The sequence below is a fragment of the Podarcis erhardii genome (assembly GCF_964252035.2).
Source record: "Podarcis erhardii genome assembly, chromosome: 12".
In the NCBI taxonomy this organism is placed as follows: domain Eukaryota; kingdom Metazoa; phylum Chordata; class Lepidosauria; order Squamata; family Lacertidae; genus Podarcis; species Podarcis erhardii.
In genome coordinates this window covers 26219920-26240821 of record NC_138513.1, presented here as the reverse complement: position 1 = coordinate 26240821, position 20902 = coordinate 26219920, and the positions used below count along the sequence as shown (strand labels likewise).

At 39.2% G+C, this 20902-nt stretch overlaps 1 protein-coding gene across 4 annotated transcripts in view; it reads left to right on the top strand.

Annotated features, from left to right (window-relative positions):
* The window catches only part of THSD7A (thrombospondin type 1 domain containing 7A), a 230684-nt gene that overhangs the window by 124145 nt on the left and 85637 nt on the right, over positions 1-20902 (top strand). For all 4 annotated transcript variants that reach the window (XM_081881830.1, XM_081881832.1, XM_081881829.1 and 1 more), the window contains 3 exons: positions 9977-10168; positions 17543-17777; positions 19333-19448. In XM_081881830.1, coding sequence (XP_081737956.1) covers positions 9977-10168; positions 17543-17777; positions 19333-19448 — 543 coding nt within the window. The remainder of the gene's footprint in view (positions 1-9976; positions 10169-17542; positions 17778-19332; positions 19449-20902) is intronic.

The following is a 20902-nucleotide window of genomic DNA, read 5'->3' as shown; positions in this document are numbered from 1 at the left end:
GATGGAATTATTTTGATCTATTATTCATGCTCATGGCTTGCTGGATGGTTTTCCTGCCTGAGCTGGATTGCATCCACGTTGTATTTATTGGTAGAAATGAGCCAATGTAGCAGAGATAGGGAACCAGCTGTTGCTGGACCCCAATTCCAATCAGCCCCGGCCAGCATGGTCAGTGGGCAGAGATGGTGGCAGTTGTAGCCCAATACATCTGGGGGGCCCTGGGTTCTTTATCCATGCAATATATTATCACACACAGTAGTTAGAAACACACTAGAAATCTCCAGTTAATAAAATATTCTAGATTTGCCCCTTCAGCATTTTATATTCCCCTTGCTCTGCTTTATTTAAATTTGGCCTATTGGTCGGATAGATTGATCTGTTTTGGTTCCATGACTCAGATTGATTTTACTCCCCTGCCTGTCTTCAAACTTAGTTCCCCCCCTCCCACTTTTCATTTTTACCAAAATGACACTTGATTGACTCAAGCCATGGGAGCAGCTTGCTATGCTTGACTATGATCAATACGCTGGTGTTCACTGGTCCTTATCATTCCCAGTATGACTGAATTAACAAATGAACCCTGAAAATGTTTCAAGTAGCTGTCAAATTGCACAGGAGAAGCCCACTGATATTGGACGCAAAGTGCTGTGCTGTTTCAGTGCACACCACCTGTGTCAGAAAACATTGACCATGGCACCATGCTATTTGTGTGAATTAAGAACTTAAACAATGCCGGTAACAGCCAAATCAGCAGTTTCTTTCTCTCCAACAGTTTCTGCTTCTTACAATGCTAGATTTTGGCTGTTGAAAAGATGTTACTAAATAACATATGGTGATTTTAGGATGCTAATTTTTTTAAAAAAATTGAATAAAATAAATCTAATAACCATGCTAATTGTGTTGGGCTTAATTGACAACTGGTTTGGCATGGTATTAAGCACTGTTTAGTCCTCATTTTTATTTTTTATGTATCTTTGATCAGGCAGGGAAGTTAAGGCTTCTCACCCTGTTCCAAAGACCAAGGCTGGTTACAATCCTTCCTGTTAACTGATGTTGCTCTCTAATCATGGAAGTGCAGGCCTGCATCATCCTCTTCCAGAGGCTTTGAGACCTAATGAGGTCTCAAAGAAAATGTCCTGGCCATGTTATATAGTGCTCTAGGCCATTTAGATTCTGATTGCAGCATTTCACAAAGAAGAAGTTAGTAGTTCTACTCCATTGTTCCCTTTCCTCGAACTTCTCCAGCAGAAAATTCAAAGTTGAAAGAGATCATATTATCAAGGGAGGAAAAAACAAGTTATCACAGCTTGAATGCCTGAGGATATTAGATTTTAAAATATATTTTCTGAGGTAACACGGTTATGGAAAGTGTTTGTTTCACACACTTGCTTAATATATCTTCTGTATATAGCTGGCAGATGGTGCAGTATTTTACAACTAAAAATACTTATTTTTTAGATTGGGAAATACTATTCCATTGCCTCTTTATTTTTTATCCCTGTTTGTTAAATTTAGACAGTGTCTACATGAGCATAAGCCTGATTGATGGTTGTAATATAAATGGAGATACATATGATTTCCCATTAAGATACCTGAGAGTGGATTTGAGAAGATATTAATATTGCATCCCAAATGCATACCCATTATCTTAGAATGATACTGTATGTCACAGCATAACCACATGGATCTGTTTTGTGTGTGTGTGCACATGTGTGTGTAATTTTGCTCATTTTTAAAAGTAAATGAAAACCAAAGCTGTATCAAATTCACAAAAACAATGCATAATATATACAGTATTATTAATATTTCTGGAATCAGTACACCATATAGAATGGAAAATGTATTTAACAAGACTAAAATCTGTTTAACAAAACAACAAACAAGACCTGCAGGTTTATTTAGTTCTCTTGGATACCAGCCATGTATCCAAGTAGGAAACAGAACTCAAACCCTTATGACTATATGAATTGAATTGAAAATGAATGGGGAGGGGGCATGGCTTTTGTTGCAGCCTAGGTAAAGGAAGCAAGCCCTGGCATTGCTGAAGGGGATCATTGGCAACCAAGGTACTGAGGCCAGTTAAGAATGGACCAGTCTGCATAGTGTTCACCACCATTCAAGTGTAGTCACCCTTCAGTAAGAACAGAGCTTCCTTCCTATCACCTGTCCTCACCCAGTGGTAATGGACGATTTAATCCTCTCTTGCCAGCACTCTGTGGACAGACTTGTACATGGATTTCCCACATTTCCTTTCGTTCACAAAGTGCAGGAAGCAGTATACAAAAGAATACTTACAGTAAAGGGAATATGCTACTCCTGAACAGCCTTTAAGTCCCCACCTATGTCAGTGGGAGGAACTGTGTGGAATTTCGACAAGCCCTCATTAAGCACTTGCTGTGGAGGGGGGATACTTTTCCTTCCAATTTTTTCTTCCTGGCCATGATTCATGTGTGTGGCAGGGAGACATAGGAGTAGAAAGCAATTATTCCGCTTGCTTGTGAACAGTGCTTCTTCAAGCTTATAGATCTCTTAGGGATGGAATATATTACGGCTTATAATTATCTTTCCCTCCTTATAGTCTATTATCCTGGGCACAATATTTCAAGCAGTAGGAGATATTTCCTCATATCATCACAGTCGTGCTTGGTTCTGTATACAGAATTATCCTGATTCTGCAAATATATTTTGAGCCTATAATTGCCTGATTGGTGGCATTTGCTATGTTGGTTAAGTCTGTCAACATGTGGCAGACATGCGTCAGAAATCCTTAGCTAATTTTAGCTTTCTGGCCTTTAGGGACACTCACAGCCCCTTCATACTTCATGGTGCGCATTGCGAGGTACCATTATACATGCAACAAACACATAATGTTTGCTCTCTTCCTCAGGTAGGATGTCATGAAGTCTGCAGTTCTGTAATTGTGACAAGAAGTGAAGTTTAAACAAAACCTGGTTACACTGTTTTATTTTTTTCTTGCAGCATGCAGACAATTTGTCATTCAAAGAGAATCACAATCCCTGTTAAATATTCAAAATTAATGCTCTGCAGTGAACATAAATACAATCATTGTTTTTAATTAATGTTATTGAAAACAGCAGTGTTTGTGGGAAATTAATGCATCAGTGTCCTGAAAATGTTTTCTTTTCTGAAATCAGTCAGTGTGAGGAGGTCCAAACAAAATGTCACATGTGACTGATTTTAGCATAGAGACATTTATTATATTTAAACAACTAGGAGGGGAAAAAAATATCCCAACCCCACCAGCAGATGTAAGAATAAGCCCTTGAACATTTGCCTTAATTGAAATCAGAGCTATTTTTACTTAGGCTTCTTAAAAGGAAATGACTTAAGAATATTAAGTATCAACTAATTAAGACTCTTAATTAAATGCAGATGCTGCTTAACACATAATTGACTTAGAGAATATGAATAGGAAATCAGTAACTCATTAAGTGCATACAAGTACAACTAACAGAGCCATGTAAGCTTGTCATGGCTTGATTGCAAAAAGTACCACCATTAAGTTATGATTCCATATATCTGTTAAAAACAAATAATAGTTGCTTCGTGTATTACATTTTTAGGTAACTATTTCAAGTATCATACATGCAAACATGTTCAAATGTGACAACCCAACTTATAGTCAAGGAAACATGATAGTTTGAAGAGGTTTTGTAAAGCATACTCTCCAGAACTTTGAAATATTTTGGCTTGCTTTAGTTCATCCATTCTGAACTGCCTAAACTCTGCTATCTTTCCACTTTTAGAATACCTTATAAAATATTCAACAACAGAATGGTTATGCTATTATAACTCAATTTCCAAAATGCTTCTGTAGTTGAGATACTCATCATTCTGATGAAAAAGTATGATTTCTGCCTATAGTTGCAACAAAACATTTCCAAGTGTTTTACAAAATTTATAAAGTTCTTGGTATTCCCACCAAAAGTCAGTCTTTTTAGAAATCATTCATTGGTCTTGATGGTACAGCTAAGCTGCTGCTGCTGCTTCTTTGGTGATCACTCGTAGCCGAGTAAGATTGTCTTCCATGAACACGGTTTTAACAGTGAGCCCGTAAATGACTGTGGAGGCCAATTCTGGACCCACACGTCCTTCCACAGTGGGGACATTGGTTTCCGGGCGGGAGTTGATCATGGTGTGGTTGCCAAGTGTGCCTTCCTCTTAGCACGTTTCTCCCTTGCGTCCTGAGTTTGAGTGTCTTCAAAGTCCATGACACCTTTGGTAAAGGCTGTTCTCCAACTGGAGCGCTCACAGGCCAGTGTTTCCCAGTTGTCGGTGTTTATAATACATTTTTAAAGATTTGCCTTGAGACAGTCTTTAAACCTCTTTTGTTGACCACCAGCATTACGCTTTCAGTTTTTAAGTTCGGAATAGAGTATTTGCTTTGGAAGATGATAATTAGGCATCTGCACAACATGACCAGTCCAACAAATTTATATTGAGGAATCATTACTTCAACACTGGTGATCTTTGCTTCATCCAGTACACTGATAGTTCGCCTGTCTTCCCAAGTGATGTGTAAGAGTTTTCGGAGACACTGTTGATGGAATCTTTTGAGAAGTTGGGGATGGCATTTGTAAGTGTCCATGTTTCACAAGTATACAGTAAGGTTGGTAGTACAATAGCTTTGTAAACAAGCATTTTGGTTTCCCTGCGAATGTCCCGGTCCTCAAACACTCTGCACTTCAATCGGGAGAAAGGCACACTCGCAGAGCTCGGGTGATGCTGGATTTCGGCATCAGTGTTGACCCTTGTGGAAAGATAACTGCCTAGGTAGCAGAAGTGATTGACATTTTCCAACGTTACACCACTGAGTTGGATTTGTGGCACTGCAGAGGGGTTATTTTGTACTTGTTGGTACAGCACTTTGGTTTTTTGGATGTTGAGCGGCAGGCCAAGTTTTTCGTAAGCTTCTGTGAAGATATTTAGGATGGTTTGGAGGTCATCCTCTAAGCATGCACACACTACGTTGTCATCAGCATACTGAAGCTCTATGACGGTAGGTACGGTAACCTTACTCTTTGCTTTCAACCTGCTCAGATTGAAGCGCTTTCCATCTAAGCACTTTGCTATTGACCCATTAAAAGAGTTACCTATATCATAGGCTATCAGCTTTCAACAGCAGTGAATTGGTCTGCTTTGTATTAAAAAGATGGTCATTACTGCTTCACACAAATGAGATGTAAATATTTCAGTAATTTCATAGAAATTGACATAATGTTTTACATGAAGCTGTGTAAACCTTGGCAGCTACAACCCTCAACCCAAGGGGCCTTCTGGGAGTCAGTGTACTCAGAGTTTGCTACACTCAATCAATCACTTATTGGCCCTAGAGCATGACTTCAAGGCATCTGTAAACAGAAGTAGCATTGCAGTTTTCTTGGAAAGCAAAGGACAGTGATAAACTAGTTTAGTTTTCCCATCTGTGCTTTTTTTACCCTGCAAATTGCATATGTCAGCCATATCTACAGTTTGGAGATTTTTATGTTGTAGCTCAGCTCCTTTATATCAACATAAGTAGAAAACATAATGGGTTTTTAAAGATAGTGGGCTGGTTCCAGACTATGTTAGTCATTCAGTAGTCCCACTGAAATCTATGAGATAAGCTAGTCATGGCTATCTCAAGTCCCATTGTTTCTATGAGACTACAGTGTGTCTAACTGTGGCTGCAGTCCTCACCCCATTTATCTGGGAATAAGCCCCACTGAGCAGCATTATAACATTTTCTTTCTTTCTTTCTTTCTTTCTTTCTTTCTTTCTTTCTTTCTTTTTGTTTATTTAACAGCAAAAATGATGTAAGCCAGAGGGGAAGTACCCACTGAATATTAATGTAGAATGGTATTATTCTACAAAAGCTAATTCTAAGCTGTGTCAGAATGTTGATAAAACAGCAGGGCTTTGGTATACAGGTAGCTGCTAACCTACCACCAAATGCTGAGCTCAAGACAACAGCTTATGCCCCTTCACCCATTTCTACCTTTACAATTTCAAAGGACAGTTGTATTAAATGCAGCTGTACTGTGATATATATATATATATATATATATATATATATATATATTCTTATATGTGATTGATTTTTCCACTCTTCACTATTGCCTCGATTAAATGGATTTCTATTTATTTTGTGTTACATAAAAATGATATATTGATGTTTTAGGCTCTATAGTAATTTGATTCAGTATGTTATAATGAAGTCAGTCAGTTATTTTCTTCGGCAAACTAAATATTATTGTCAGTTCTTTGACCAGCAACCCAAACTTTGTCAGGGGTTGGGCTGTTGTCCTTCATATATTTTTAAGGAAAATGTTTTCTTGATTGGCTTTTATGCAGTGGAACTGATGATCTTCAAATGGGTAGTGCATGTGCCTCTTTTAGAAGGACAGAGGTATTTCCTAGTGACCTCGTCAGTTGCTTCTTTTTCTTTTGCCTTGTCATGATTTTCTGGTTCTGAGATTATTTCAGCTGCAACATTAAACACGCTTATTAGGGTGTAAGCCCTTTTGAACACAGTGAAATTTACTGCACAATCCTAATCAATTCTGCTCAGAAGTAAATTTGGTTGAATACAGTGGGGCTTACTCCCAGAAAAGTGGGGTTAGGATTACATTGACCTGGAAATGCCTTGCTCCATTCGGGTCTGCTGCCAATCCATTTAAGCCAGTTGTGCTCGGAGGCAGCAACTCAGTCAACACGATATAACATTAGCAGTTGTTCTTTTATAATTTTTGAACCTTCCTTCCACTGGTCTGATCCCTGGGCAGTGAATTCTTCCCATCACTTTCATGGTTATCCTGTGCTACCTGATGTCCATGTTAAGGATAAATGGCAAATCCCTTGCACATAGCAGGGCTTGTTAGAGACAAAAGAAGGAAGAATATAAGGGTTCAGTTCAGTGTTATGGCTGAAAAACATGGATCCAAAAGAAACACAGAAACATAATCTATCTCTCTCTCTCTCTCTCTCTCTCTCTCTCTCACACACACACACACACACAGTCATTGCATCCCATTATGTGTTACCATATTATGATAAAAATAAAATATGATTCTATCGACAGTAGCTAGTTTCTGTTGGAATTTCTGCCAGTTGATGTGATTGGAATTACTTTCCCAGCAAAAGGCTGATTGGTTCCTGGTAGCATGCTACGCTGTGAGATAAATTGTGGGGCCCACAAAGGTTAAGCTGTTCATAAAATCATTAGTGAAATCTTAGAAACAATTTGATCTAAACAGCATAAACCCCCAAAGAGATGAAGTAACTGTTATAAAGCATTTCCTCATTCCATATTGTTGCCTCCAGTCAAATAAGACATGCATATGAGTAGTCTGGGTTTTAATACATCACTCCAGTATGCATTTAGTGACTATATTTTTATGCCTTTAGGCAATTTTGATTTATTTTTATTTTTTAAAAAAGAGATTTCGATTATGTGCCATCATATTTTTAGTACACCAATCAAACTCTTGCCCTTTGTGGAAAGATATGGGGGAATTTGCAAGCATAGGCATGAATTCCCTGTGCCTAAAACATCTCTCACTTTTTCTTTATCTCTATGCCAGCTACTAATATTCCTCACATCCAAAGCAAAATACCTGCCATCTTCCAACTTGTCTGTTCAGAAGTTGTTGGGTTTTTTGTTTTGTTTTTTACATTTTTTGATGTAATAAAAGTAAGGCCAGAGGTTTGGAAGAAAGTAAATATGACAGTTAACATGATTTGTTCATCAGCTTCCATGGGCCCCAGAACATTACTCTGACAAATAAATAAGCAATTATTTATCAATATTGACAGCTGTCTTGAATGTGATAGCTGAATATTGTATTTTTTTATTTAAAAAAAATCAAATGTTTTGTTGTACTGTGGCCTTATATTTTATTGAACATCATGATGTTCAATTATATCGCTGAGACTAGCTGTTACGGTGGAATGATTGACCTGATGAACTGATCGCAACATAATGAACTCTATCTTTCAGTTTTTGTTGACACTACACGTACTCCAGAGAAGTCTCAAAGGATAAGCCATACGTAATGCCCTTGAATTTTTTCACCTATATAACCTGATATTCTGCTGCTCACAAAATAAGGACAGCTTGTGCAGAGATTCTAGGTCTTCATGATGAAGTGGGACCAAATATTTTATCTTTTTTTGATGTAAGAGTTTTCAAATGTTCTCCTCGAAAGCCTTTTGCTGTCCTAGCCAAAGGTCGACTCTTAAAAGACTTGTGGGAATAGCACTTTGCCAGTGATTCTCCTGGGATCCCATGTTTCTCTTAAGAGGTTTTTGCCAGTATCTTCAATCAGATGCATTTAGAAACCTCTTCTGGCTCCAACTAAAACTAGTTACTCGTCTTCTTCAAGTTTTTCTTAACAGACACCTGAATAGCTCCTTGTCCTCAAATATTTCCAGTGCTCTTTGACAGACTTTTCGAATATTTAAGGAAGAATGGAAAGAACGCTGTTCCTAATCCCCATCTTGCAAGACGTGCTTATCTTGGGCATTGTACACAGAAAACTGTCCTGCTGATCCCTGAATATTTATATCGCACACCTAGACAAATTGCCTGAAAGCATGGTCGATTGATTTCAGCAGAACTTTGGCCAAACCTACAGTTTATAAAAACCATGGGGTCACAGCCAAAGTGTTAAGAGCTTCCCCATACCTGCTTTGTGGGACTAGGGAAATTTATAACCAGATTTGCCAGATTAGCTAACTGGTCCATAGTTTGCTTAATTTGTAGTTTCAGCCTTCTGTACACTCTAAAGTAAGGCTGCCAGTAAAACAAAAGAAAGTCTAAATGACTTAAAGCAAAGGAAAATGATGCTTTATGTTGCCAACTGTAATGTTTGCGATGCTAGAGGTAGATGTGGAGTTGTCAAATTAAGTGCCTTGTGAGTTGCCCCAGTGACTTTCATGTAATTTATCATAATTTATATTACAATCCTATGCATACACACTGAGAAATAAGTACCGGGCATAGGATTGCACTGTAAGGAGTTGCTGTTACTGCTGTCTCAATTGTATAGATACTAAGGATGAGGGAGAAATTGGATTCATTTCTAGTGGCGGCTGGTACTATTGGGAATGGTGGGGCAGAAGGCAGGAAGACAAACAGTAGGTGGAGCCTGAGTCAATGAGAGGCAGAGCAAACTAATTTTAGTTGTCCCCCCAATGAACTTACCTATTTCTTACTTTCTGAAACAAGATGTGAAACAAATACATCCTTTGAAATTCATGATTTTCTGAATTTTGCAAAGCAGTTCTGCAGCCAAGTAAGGTGTACAAAAATGCATATACTAAGGTACAATGTGCCTAAAATGCATATATTATTTTAAAAAGCATACAAAAATGTATTATATTAAGGAATATTGCTTTGCAAACATGTGCATTTTGGGCAAAATTGAATATAATATGTGTGTTAGGAGAAATTTGCAAAAAAATGCTGGTGAATTTTCATGAGGACTATAAGAAAAGTCACAAACTTGACCAAGAAATGTGGAGAGCTGGATTTAAGTTTGGAAAAATGAGAAATTGAGAGAAACTGAAATTGACAGTTGCCCACCCCTAATAGTTACTATTCACAGTAAAATAATTCCTAACCTGAAATGTGGTACTCTCTTTTAAAGAAGGGTGTATTTTTCTTCTTCTGTTGTTGTTGTTTTAATTCAGTTTCTTTGCTAACACTGAGTCTCATCCTTTCACAGTGCAAATATGGACTTTTCTCTCATCACCACTTCAGCTCAACCTCAAATTAATGAGGGCATTTTAAGATTTTAGCATATTCTTAATAGCATCAAGCCACGGAGACACAATCACTTTGATAACTAATCAGATTACTTTGTTTTTACAAAACAACGAAATCTAATTTATTTGTAGGCCCATCTGGACTAAGACTGCTCAATTTAAGTTAAATTAGCAACGATAGACTGCTACTGGCCTTTTTTTTCCCCAGGAGAAGAGGTTGATAGACAGCTGTGCAGAGATGCTATCTATCCAGTCCCCATCGTCTGCGAAGTTCCATGCCCAAAGGATTGTGTACTCAGCACGTGGTCTGGTTGGTCCTCCTGCTCACACACCTGCTCTGGCAAAACCACAGAAGGAAAACAGATGCGTGCTCGCTCCATTTTGGCATATGCAGGTGAAGGTAAGGTCACTGCTTTCAGCAGCCTTGGCATATTATTTTGAATTCTTAATGTTACCTTTTAAACATTTGCAGAAATAACAGGACGATTAGAAGGAAAGTGCAGCTATTACACATTGTCTTTAATACGATTCTGCACTACTGTTGGTATTTTAAAAATACTGCTCTGTGTTTTCTAACTATGTTGTACATTGTTAGTGTTTGTTTTAGTGCATTTTGAGATAAGGTGGGTTTTTGTTTTGTTTTCGATAGATTTCCTTTAAAATTTCCTTTAAGCTCCCATTTTCAAATTAAATTGGACTATGGACTCTGATGCTACATATGTACATGTGCAAGGTCTCAGAGTATTGTAAACAAATACGATTAGAGTCTTTTATGTTGTTTGGGTGGTTGGCATGTAAACGACATCCATGAATTAAGGTGTTCTGCACAGAGCTAAACGACATGCATAAGCCGTTTGTGGGTTCTGCTTGTAACTGATATAACAGATACACAAGCAGCTACTCTGTTGCTGAATTAACTGTAAGAAAGCAAATTCTAATTCTAATATAAATCAGAACAGTACCTCCAAGCCATTCAACATCAATCCCTGGCCATGAAAGGCCTGCTTCTAAATGGACTTTGCAGACACCACAACCTTGAAAATGGCTTCTGGACATTGCCAAGACATAGCCATGTGAAGGTTTGCGCAGTTCCCTTTCTTTTTTGCTGGAGTCTTTGTGGAAGGCTTCCCTGATTAATTGCATCCTGATTTTGTGGAGTGCCCCTTGCCGGTGCCACTTGGAAAACAGAAGTTCCATTGTATATACTTAACTTTTCATGGGCCACATACACAAACAAGAGTTTTATTATAGCCATCCAGGTCCAAGGGAGTGGTAAAGCCGGAATGAACGACAGGATATGTTCATAATATTAGTATAGCTATACTATATTCATATTGCCAAAATAACACCCCTGTCAAGGGCATGGTGATTAATAGCTATAATTTCTCAGCATTTTGGAGCATGGGAACATAGAAAGTCCTTAATACGATATGTTAAACTGAACGTTTTTTGTTAGAGTGTAGTCTCAGTGTCTGGAAGTGAACACAAAGCCTGGTCCCAAGTAAAGAGAAGTTAAGCAAAAAGAAAACAAAGCCAAAAAAACAAACTTTGATGGTGAAAGGTAGAAAGCATGCTGAAAGTTAGGCTTTTGAGTTTGCTTACTTCTTACATCCTTCGTGGTGGCTGCATTTATACTGTTGTGCTTTATATTGTGATGATCATTGAAAGATGTGTTACTTCTGGCATACAGGCCCCTTTTAGAGGAGTAAGAGCGGAAAAGGCTTCAAAAGACTTTTGAGTACATATGGGAAATGCTTGAGTTCTTGGCTGTGAAAGGTGCATGTGTGATTTGTCCCAATGAATCATCTGGGGGCTCTTGAAGCTAAGCAGTCTTTTATATGATTTGTGTATTTATGTAAACTATCCAGAGAACTTTGCTGGATGGACAGGATACAAATGCAATGCATAAATAATGAACAAATATTCTGCATAGGAACCTTCTGGGAACAACATGTAAAAAGCATGACACATGTACGAAGAGTAAGTTTTATTTAAAAAAAAAAATAGTTGCATGTGTGATTAAACTGATTTACTTGGACTGTAGGGACTGCATAACATTTATGAATAAAAGATCCCCCAGAACTGTAATATCATTTTCAAAGTAGCTGACATGTCACTTTCACTTCTCAGATTAAATTCCGAACTGAAACTGTATCGGTTTAGATTATAATATTTAGGTTTCACTTCAATCAAATCTCTTGTCACCACCATGCCAGTAAATCCATTATGCAATTTTGCCATGTACTGCCTGACAGAGAATGGCTGTCTCCTCACCTTCAGCAACGCACAGCATTGTTTAAGCAATTCCAGCAGGACATACAATGTTTCAGGGGGAAGCAACCTCCTGGAGAGCATTACCAGATTTGGATTCCCACAACAGGTTTTTCCTCTCTATGTCCACAACTCAGTTAGCAAAGAAGATAATGATGAGAGGTCAACATGAACCCTTTGGTGGAGAGCAAATTTTAAAGAAGCTTAAAAGTTGTAAACGTTAGGGATGCCAGATAATTTTGATTCAGTCTAGGATTTGCTGTGAGCCCCACCTCATTGATCCAGTCAAACCAGTCCTCAAAACAAAACCTAGATCTGTGGTTTAGTTCACAGCTCTACAAACCTTTCTGAGGGCTGGTTTGACCATCCAGGGCTTACTCTCTCTCCCCCCTCCCTTTTGAGGGCTTAAACACTTACACTGCTTGGAGAAGCTTCAAAGTGCAACATCTCTGCATTGTCAGGTAAAAACACATTAGTACATCATGGGGGCAGCCATCTTGTTGTAGATACGATCACAATCACTTATATTTTATGGGATAGTGGCAAGCCAAGGGCAAACCTTGACTACCATTTCTGGTTTATTTGGAGAAAAGCAAGCCTGGGTTCAGACATTATGGAAAGGTGGACCATGGCTTAGCTCCCGGCAGCATGGCAGGAGCAGGAGCACAGGAGGAACAAAGTACCTACAGTTTTAGCAGTGTGTAGCAGGATACTACTGCATGTTCACATTTAAACCATAGTTTAGTTTAACTATGGATTGACGTAACATGCATACTAGTCCTATATATGTACTTTAAAGTATATCTCACAACATTAAATTCCACTTTTCCTTCTTCTGCTGTGCTTATCTGACCTGTTCTACTAGGGGACCATTGAGGGGCACGAATCCACCTCTATAATTCAACACTTCAGTTACCTTCTCCACCTACCAAGTCCTTGGCATATGGCGAGCTATAAATCAATTTTTCAAAAGCTTGTTGAACAGACTTTGACTTTTCCAGGCATGGGTTCTTTGGCTCTATGATTTATGAGACACAAATCAGCTCCTGAAATGTTCCATGCTTGGTGCTTAAATTTTCATGAAGTTAAGGGCATGAGGGACATGCAGAGGCTATTTAAAAATGGAAACTTAGGCCTTAAAATGCCTTTATGTTAAAGCACTGGGCATGAAAAGCATCCTTTTGGTATCCCACTTTGGAACCCTTCATGTATCCAAATATACTGCTGAATTTCAGCAGTGATTCTCTGGGAGATGGTGGAAGCCAAATTTAAATTAGTGCAGCTCTTGGAAGGTAGAATGGGGAATAGATTTTTGGATTTGGGAGAACTATGTCAGGATGCAGACACTGGTTTGGGCACTGCCAACACATGCCTAATCTCAATTGTCAGCAGAAAAGCCCTTTGGGCTGGAAGCATTTCAGTTGTAGATGCTTAAGTAGCTTGGCTATGTAAAATAGTAGTGGGGATATGCTTATGTAAATCCGATAACTGAGGAGGGAAATTGTCATCATTCCCAAAGCAAAGGCTTATCTGTAACTTGGAAGGAATTCTCAGTGTGGAAACTTTTCCTGATACAGTCAAGTACTTGCATCTCATTCTCTGCTTGTTTGGAAAAACAACAACTAAATAATTGATAAAAAAAGAGATGCTGATCTACTCTCAGACATCAAGCTAATTTATTCGAGAGATCATGAAAAACGTAGCCTGAAAATCTAGAAAGACAGTGAGCAGCATAATGCTACAAATGCTGAACTGAACAAATTTCACATTTATACATGGCCATATCTGCTTGCAGATATCCTGGTGTGTGGTCATCTGTTACAAATGCTTAGTCTGGGCTTGATGAGGCAAATGACCCTCACCTGTTCCAAGCCTCCTCCAGCTGAGGAATAACACACCTCTTCCCAGAGCTAGCGAGCCCCACCTGGCCATCTAGGGAGCTGAGCTGTGGGCCCTTGCCTGACTCAGCCTCCTAGAGTGCCCTTCCTGCTGCTTCCTACACTTTGGAGCCTTCCATGTTCATGAAGACAGGGGCCCTCTGGTGATGGGTCCTGCTGCTCTGCTTCCTGTGCACTGACCCCCATCCTCTTGCCATCCTCTGTTGCCCCATGAGTACTCCCTTCCCTGCCCCCTGCTTGCCCTGATGTGTCCCAGACCCAGCTGTACCCCTCGCAGGGATCTTCTTCTTCCTTGCCCGTCATTCTGCCAGTTCATGGCAATTTAACCCTCCCCTCCACCTTTCCACATTCTGCTTTTCCAGTCTAAAGCAAGTTCCTATATCTCCCACTCTAGGTTTGGTTCTTAGTTCCTGACACTGCTTAGGTTTACTGTTGGGAATGAGCTGTATTTCAGACCAGAAATCAAAGAGGCATTGAGTTCTTCAGCACTCTCTATAGTGTGTATGCATTTGATTCAAAGCTCCTATTTTAGTCTTGTTTGCCTGAAATCTAAATGGCTGGTTCATGAACCTCCTTACAGTCTTGTCTATTCCTGCCTGGATTATATATTTTTTGAAGGAAGCTTTTTCTGAAGTCTTATCACCAAAGTAATTTTAGGCCTGAAAGCATTTGGCCGATTAACTACTCTAATGAATCAATTAATGCTTTGATAGCAGATTAGCAACATAGTTCCAATTAACATTCAGTGTGGTTTGTATGGGTGTGCTCCTTCAGCTGCTAATGGGTGTTAAGACCGATTAATTTTAATTAATTGAATACAAAAGTCACTGGTTAGCATCCCATATATGTAAGAGAAAGATTGTGCTATCCTCCAAGACTGTTGAATGTAAGTTCTCCTGCTTATATCTCTAGTCCTTTCTACTTGCTTGTTACCGTCACTTGTGACATAGAATGCAGTTCTAAACACATTTCCTTGTAACCATGTCCTGTTTAGATCAATGACATGCTGTGTTTTTACAACTTCATTGCTGTATAAAGTAGCAGCAGTTCTGAGATTTATAACAGTGCTCCTGGGTAAGGGACTACATTGATGACTTCCACATCCATTAGGGTTACCATATTTCAAAAAGTGAAAATCCAGAGCTTTTTGGTTTTGCCCAAAGTTGTTGAGGTATTTGTTGTTGTTTTTGCAAAATCCCAACAAGAAAATTGAGTTTTCGAGCTATTTTTAATGAAAATTGCGACATGGGCTGCCATATGTCCGAATTTTCCCAAATATTTCAGCCTGGTAGCTGCTTAAGGGAGCTAAACGCTGGTTATGTCCAGAAAATTCTGGATGTACGGCAACCCTAACACCCATGGACTCAGAAAGTGTAAGCAGACCTCAGAATCAACCAAAAATATCTATTACTTTGAAGAATCGTGTCCTGGAAGCCTTCTAACATATACCTGTTCTCATGTGTGGCTGAACCATGACTGTTTGCCAATAAACATTTAGCTGAATGTAGCACTTGGAAAGGGGAGCAGTAATGGACATAGACACAGAGATCCACATCTGGGAAGAAAAGCAATAATTTAGTTAATAACAACACCCAGTGAGTTTTTTGGCACCTTAGAAACAGTTCCCCCCCCCTTTGACATAGGTTTTTATGGCCCAGCAACTTCTTTGCCAAATGCATGGAGTATATCAGTGTTCAGATATATCTGAATTTATATACACAGAGAGAAAGATAGGTACGGGGGGGGGGGAGATAAAGAAATGTGGCCAAAAGGCTATAAACTGCAAGATGCCTGTGATGTTTCTGTATCAAATGTACACAAAACAAGCCCAGTGACCACTCATGGCAGTCGATATTGGAGATAACACAGCCTTCTAACTTAGTTGTGCTAACTGAAGGCAAAGCCTCGTTCTTTGTTTCTATTTGTTTAGTACTAAACTAACTTACTGATCAATTCTATTTTGGCAATGGCATGGTAGGGCCTCCTTTGAAGTAGGAATAATGAATAATGTTGGCCTTCTCACTGGTTCTGGAATGTTGTCATTTTTGGCCTTTTCTCTTTTTCGGAAGGCTGACGCTATAATACATACACACACAGTGTAAGTTTTATTACCAATTGCCTCTACAGCCACTATGTCTAGCCCAAGTAGACAATTGTATGTGCAGTTTTAACCCATGGTTTGTTGTACTCTTGCATAATAAGTCCCCACGGTTCTACTCATTTGCCTCCAGGCCTATTAGGGCTAGATTCAGGGGCAGACATCCAGAGCCCCCAATGGCAAGAAGCCTCCTCAACCGCTTCTCAAAGACTCTTCCAGCTAGTTTCTCTCTGGGTTCTTAATTTTTAAAAAGTTGCATGTGCACACTGTGTGTGTGTGTGTGTGTGTGTGTGTGTGTGTGTGTGTGTTTTGGAACTGCTGGTCTCAACCACTAAAGTGCATTGGATTTTTGTTTTATTTCTTTTGACATTATACACTAGATATAATAACAGTTAGTATTAAGCAGCTTTGGGATAAGAACCCAGCATGCCCTCTGGCCGGCTGACATAAAATTCTTTAAGGGGGTGGTGGTTCAGTGCTGAATAGTAAATATGTTCTCATCTTCCCAGCTTGCTGAGTTGCAAAATATACTTACTGCTTGTAAATAGCCAAAGTTCATCCTAATAGATCACCAATAGATTGCCACCCAGTCTTTGCAAAGAATGACCTACCACCTGCTGAGGTAGTCTGTTCCACTGTTGAACAGTTCTTGCCGTTAGAAAGCTGCTCCTAAGGTCAACCTGAAATTTCCTTCCCTGCAATTTCAGTCTAGTTTTGGTCCTGTCATCTTCTCAGTCTTCTTTATGACAGCCCTTCAGATGTCTGAAAACCATCCTGCCCATGCCTTACCCTAACCTTCTGTTCTTCACGCTAAACATGTCCAGCTCTTTTAATCATTCCTCGTTGCTCTTGGCATTTTCAATTGTGCACTGAGTGAGAAGGGCAGTAGAGAAGGAGTGGAATATGAGAGCACAATGATGCATATTTCCTATTAATAAGCCAAGATACGTTACATCCAAACCTGGGTCTTAGGCCTAGACTAGTTTTGAAGGGGTAAACCTTTATTTGGGCTGTGTCATTCAGACTGTAGGTGAGGGCCCACATGATTGAATGTTCTCTATTAAAAACTAACACCTGCCCATAGAAAACTAGATTTTAGGGAGAAGGCTAGGCTGGAACCTTTCATCCTTAGTTTTCTTTGTGCGCAAGGGCTGATTTATTTTCTATATAGAGGAGCATTTAGACATGTGAGAGCCCCTAACCTGCAGTCTGAAGTATCATAGTCCAAAGAATTGTAGGCTTAACACAGCGAGAACTATGACATAGTACAGGGAAAGGAACCTGTTGCCCTCCAGATACTTCCGTCAGCCTCAGCCAGCCTAGACTGTGGCCTGAGATGATGGGAGTTTGTGATCCTCATCCCTATATATCAACACATTGCCTTCATTTAAATTTCATACCCTGAGAACAAAGAAGTGAAAACCAAGTTTGTTTATTGAGCTTGTTTTTCCTAAATTATCGTCGCAATGATTTTCTTCCCCTGCCACTGTGCGCTTGCTTTTTCCAGGAGGACTTCAGTGCCCAAACAGCAGTTTGCTGCAGGAAACACGGAGCTGCAATGAACATCCATGCACAGTGTATCACTGGCAAACAGGACCTTGGGGCCAGTGTGTAGAGGATGTCTCTGTGTCGGCATTCAATTCTTCTGCAGGCTGGAATGGAGAGGCCACCTGTGCTGTTGGGATGCAAACAAGGAAAGTCATCTGTTTGAGGGTCAACGTGGGACAAGTTGGACCCAAAAAGTAAATATAATAGAAATTCTGGTACTCAAAACCTTGATTGGCCAAACCTCCTAATTATTTGCCCTTTTCACTTTTTCTCTGTGTAGCTCCATTATAACATAGCCTACTAAAATGTGTTTTGTCTGAATTTATAATAAAAATGAACGTAACAATTGAGTTCCAGCTCATGCAATCACAACGTCTCTCAGAATTGTTCTTTGTTTCCAAATTTGCATAACAGATCATAATGTTTACATTTTGCTGTTTGAGTAATGCAAATAATAAGTTAATGGCGGTATATAAGGAGTACAATCTTGTGAAGCAAAAAGAAATATGCTGCTTGATCCCTTGAACCACCATGTTAATCTACTTAATAAGTTTTTAAGTAGGAGGAGATGTATGTGAAAGTGTAAATGAGAACCATGTTTTAAACTCTTCTTAATAGGAAGGATTATTGTGATATGACAAGATCAATATTATTGGCGTAACTTTCAAAGTAACAGACTTCAGCTTATATTACTTCAGTTCAATTTGACCTTGAATAGGGTGGAAAGCCATAAATAGAGGAGAGAATGGATGGATATAGCTATAGAGCTATAATCTCAGTAGCTTGCTTTAAAGGCAAGATAGCAACTAAATGCAAATGTATAAGCTAGATGAAATCAGGCATCGACATTGAATGACCAAGTCTTTTTATTTATATGTTATTGGTGAGCATTTTAGGATGTTTTTACACTTGCTTTTAATGTTTTTGTTTTTGCTTTGAGTTCACCTTTCTGTAAAAAAGTGGCTAATAAATATATTAAATAAATAATATGGGTCATTAAAGCATTGTCAGATGACCAGCTGTGGTAGGTACAAGACAATAGATCCACCATATGATGTAAATTTTATTCAAAGTTTTTGATAATCAGTGACACATGGTGAAATTGCAGCTCACCTTCTGGATGGTGAGGGTGTCATGTGTTCCCCAGGAGCTGATTAGATGTGGATTCCTCTTCGTATTCATGCACAAAAAAAGAGTTCTGATTTCAGATAAAAAATTTCTACCATGGCATAGCTAGTTCGTGTGTGTGTGTGTGTGTGTGTGTGTACACATGCACACATATAATTTCATCCAAGCTCCTGGTCATCACAGAACAAGGAATCACCCACACTCAGTTATGTGATAGGTTTGGTGATATGACAAATTATACAACTTTAGTATTGCTAAAAAATACATAGGGAGCAGAATTCCTTTGGTACATCCCTGTGATAACTGAAAATCAGGTGGAATAGCTCTCTTGTCATCATTCAGCCCTTCTTGTGGCTTTCAGTGGAGAGACACCCTGTACTATTGGGATGCAAAGAAAGTAATATGTAAGGGAAGGTCAAAGTGGGGGAAATGGACAGTGTATATGGGCCATTCCCCCAATACTGGTTCTCCTGAACTCCTTCTTGATTGGGTCCCTGCCCCCCAAGTTCACGTATATCTCCCTGACAACATGTTCATGCCAGTATAATAGTTTTTAATGCCTGCATTTAATGTGGCCTACCACTTACTTTTCATTCTATCCTTTGTCACTGCCCATTTTAGGTGTCCTGAAAGCCTTCGTCCTGAGACCGTTAGACCTTGCTTGCTACCCTGTAGGAAAGACTGCATTGTGACACCTTACAGCGATTGGACACCATGCCCTTCATCATGTCAAGAAGGTAATTGTAAAAACCAAAAAGAGGGTGGGAAGGGGGCAGGCGTCTGGGGAAGAAGGACTTTGGCAAACCCAATCGCCTTGAATCCAATGTGTTTTGACTATACACAATTTTGGCTTTAGGTGTGATCCACAGAATGTAACTCTTGCTTAAAAACTTGGGTGTATATTCAAAAATGGCTTTTCTCCCTGCACCATACTGTAATGAAGTTTCCACTTTGGAAGATTTCAGTGAGACACAAAACAATTTCAATCCCCTCTGGATTGTGTCCACTCAGTCACCAATGTTTATTTAAAATAAGCTCGGTTCACCAAAATAAGCTCGGTCCACATGGAAAAATTAATGTAAAACATACATATCGCTCACCTTCTGGCATAAACCTGGCCATCAAAACCATCCTGTTTTGATGTGCATAGGTGTGGTGCAGAGCCATCATTGCAACAATGCTTTCACAATTTGTTTTCTTACTGACCTTCTCTGCCTTTCTTTAATTCTCTGTGTTCTGGGCAATATCTTTGTTGGTCCCTTTTGACTTTTTTGATCTCTGTCCAACAGACAGGGGCCTCTTGCATTAGTAGGTCCAAAAGTTTAAAACAATGGGTCTATATATTTTTCCTATGAGCTCACCATGCATTTGTGATTTGTCTTGGTATTAGTTGAGCTTCTAGGAGGGCCACATTTAAATGAACGGAGAGTTTGTAATATAGCAGTATTTGATGAATTGCACTTTAGGGACATGGTCCAGAGGTGCAGGTGGCTTCTGCCCTCCTTATAAGTCATTTAAAAAATGCTTGAGCAAAGCTTTCCTTACTTTTATGCTTTCCTTTTGCCTATTTTCTTGGAAGATGGGAATAAGAAAAGAGATTGGTGCTAGTGGTTTCTTTTAAGGTTTTGGTTTGAACCAACAACTACATTCAAATTATAAGTATCTTATTTTAGCACATACTGCCAGATGTTTAATGCTTACTGCATTCTGTAGCAATTCCACATCTTGCATTGTAATTATAGTTACAGAACATTCCCCCCCCCCTACTGACTTAACGTTGCCCAGATATTTCTGCCTTATCCCTTTTTCTCTTTTTGAGCTTAGCGGGAAGCATTCATCTTAATATGCACGATCATAGCTGCAGTCAGTAATTTAATACCTCGTTCATGTGTGTTAATCCTCCTGTTGCGTAGGGTGCTCACTCATTGCCACCTACTTTCAAAAGCCATGGAATTGTTGCCCTGAAAAGATACTCTTTATAGTTCACAGCTAATGCTCTGTGTTGGGGTTGGGGGGCCAGAGACAAATACAAAGTCACTTTTACCGTTGTTCTAGTTGCTGATTAGAGTATTCCCCAACTAATAAAGGATTAGACAGATTAAACTTGTAACCTTTTGAGGGAATAAAGAGCATGTGGAGCCTGGTAGGTTTAATATAATGGGAGGGAGAGAAACAGAGCACACTCCTTTCA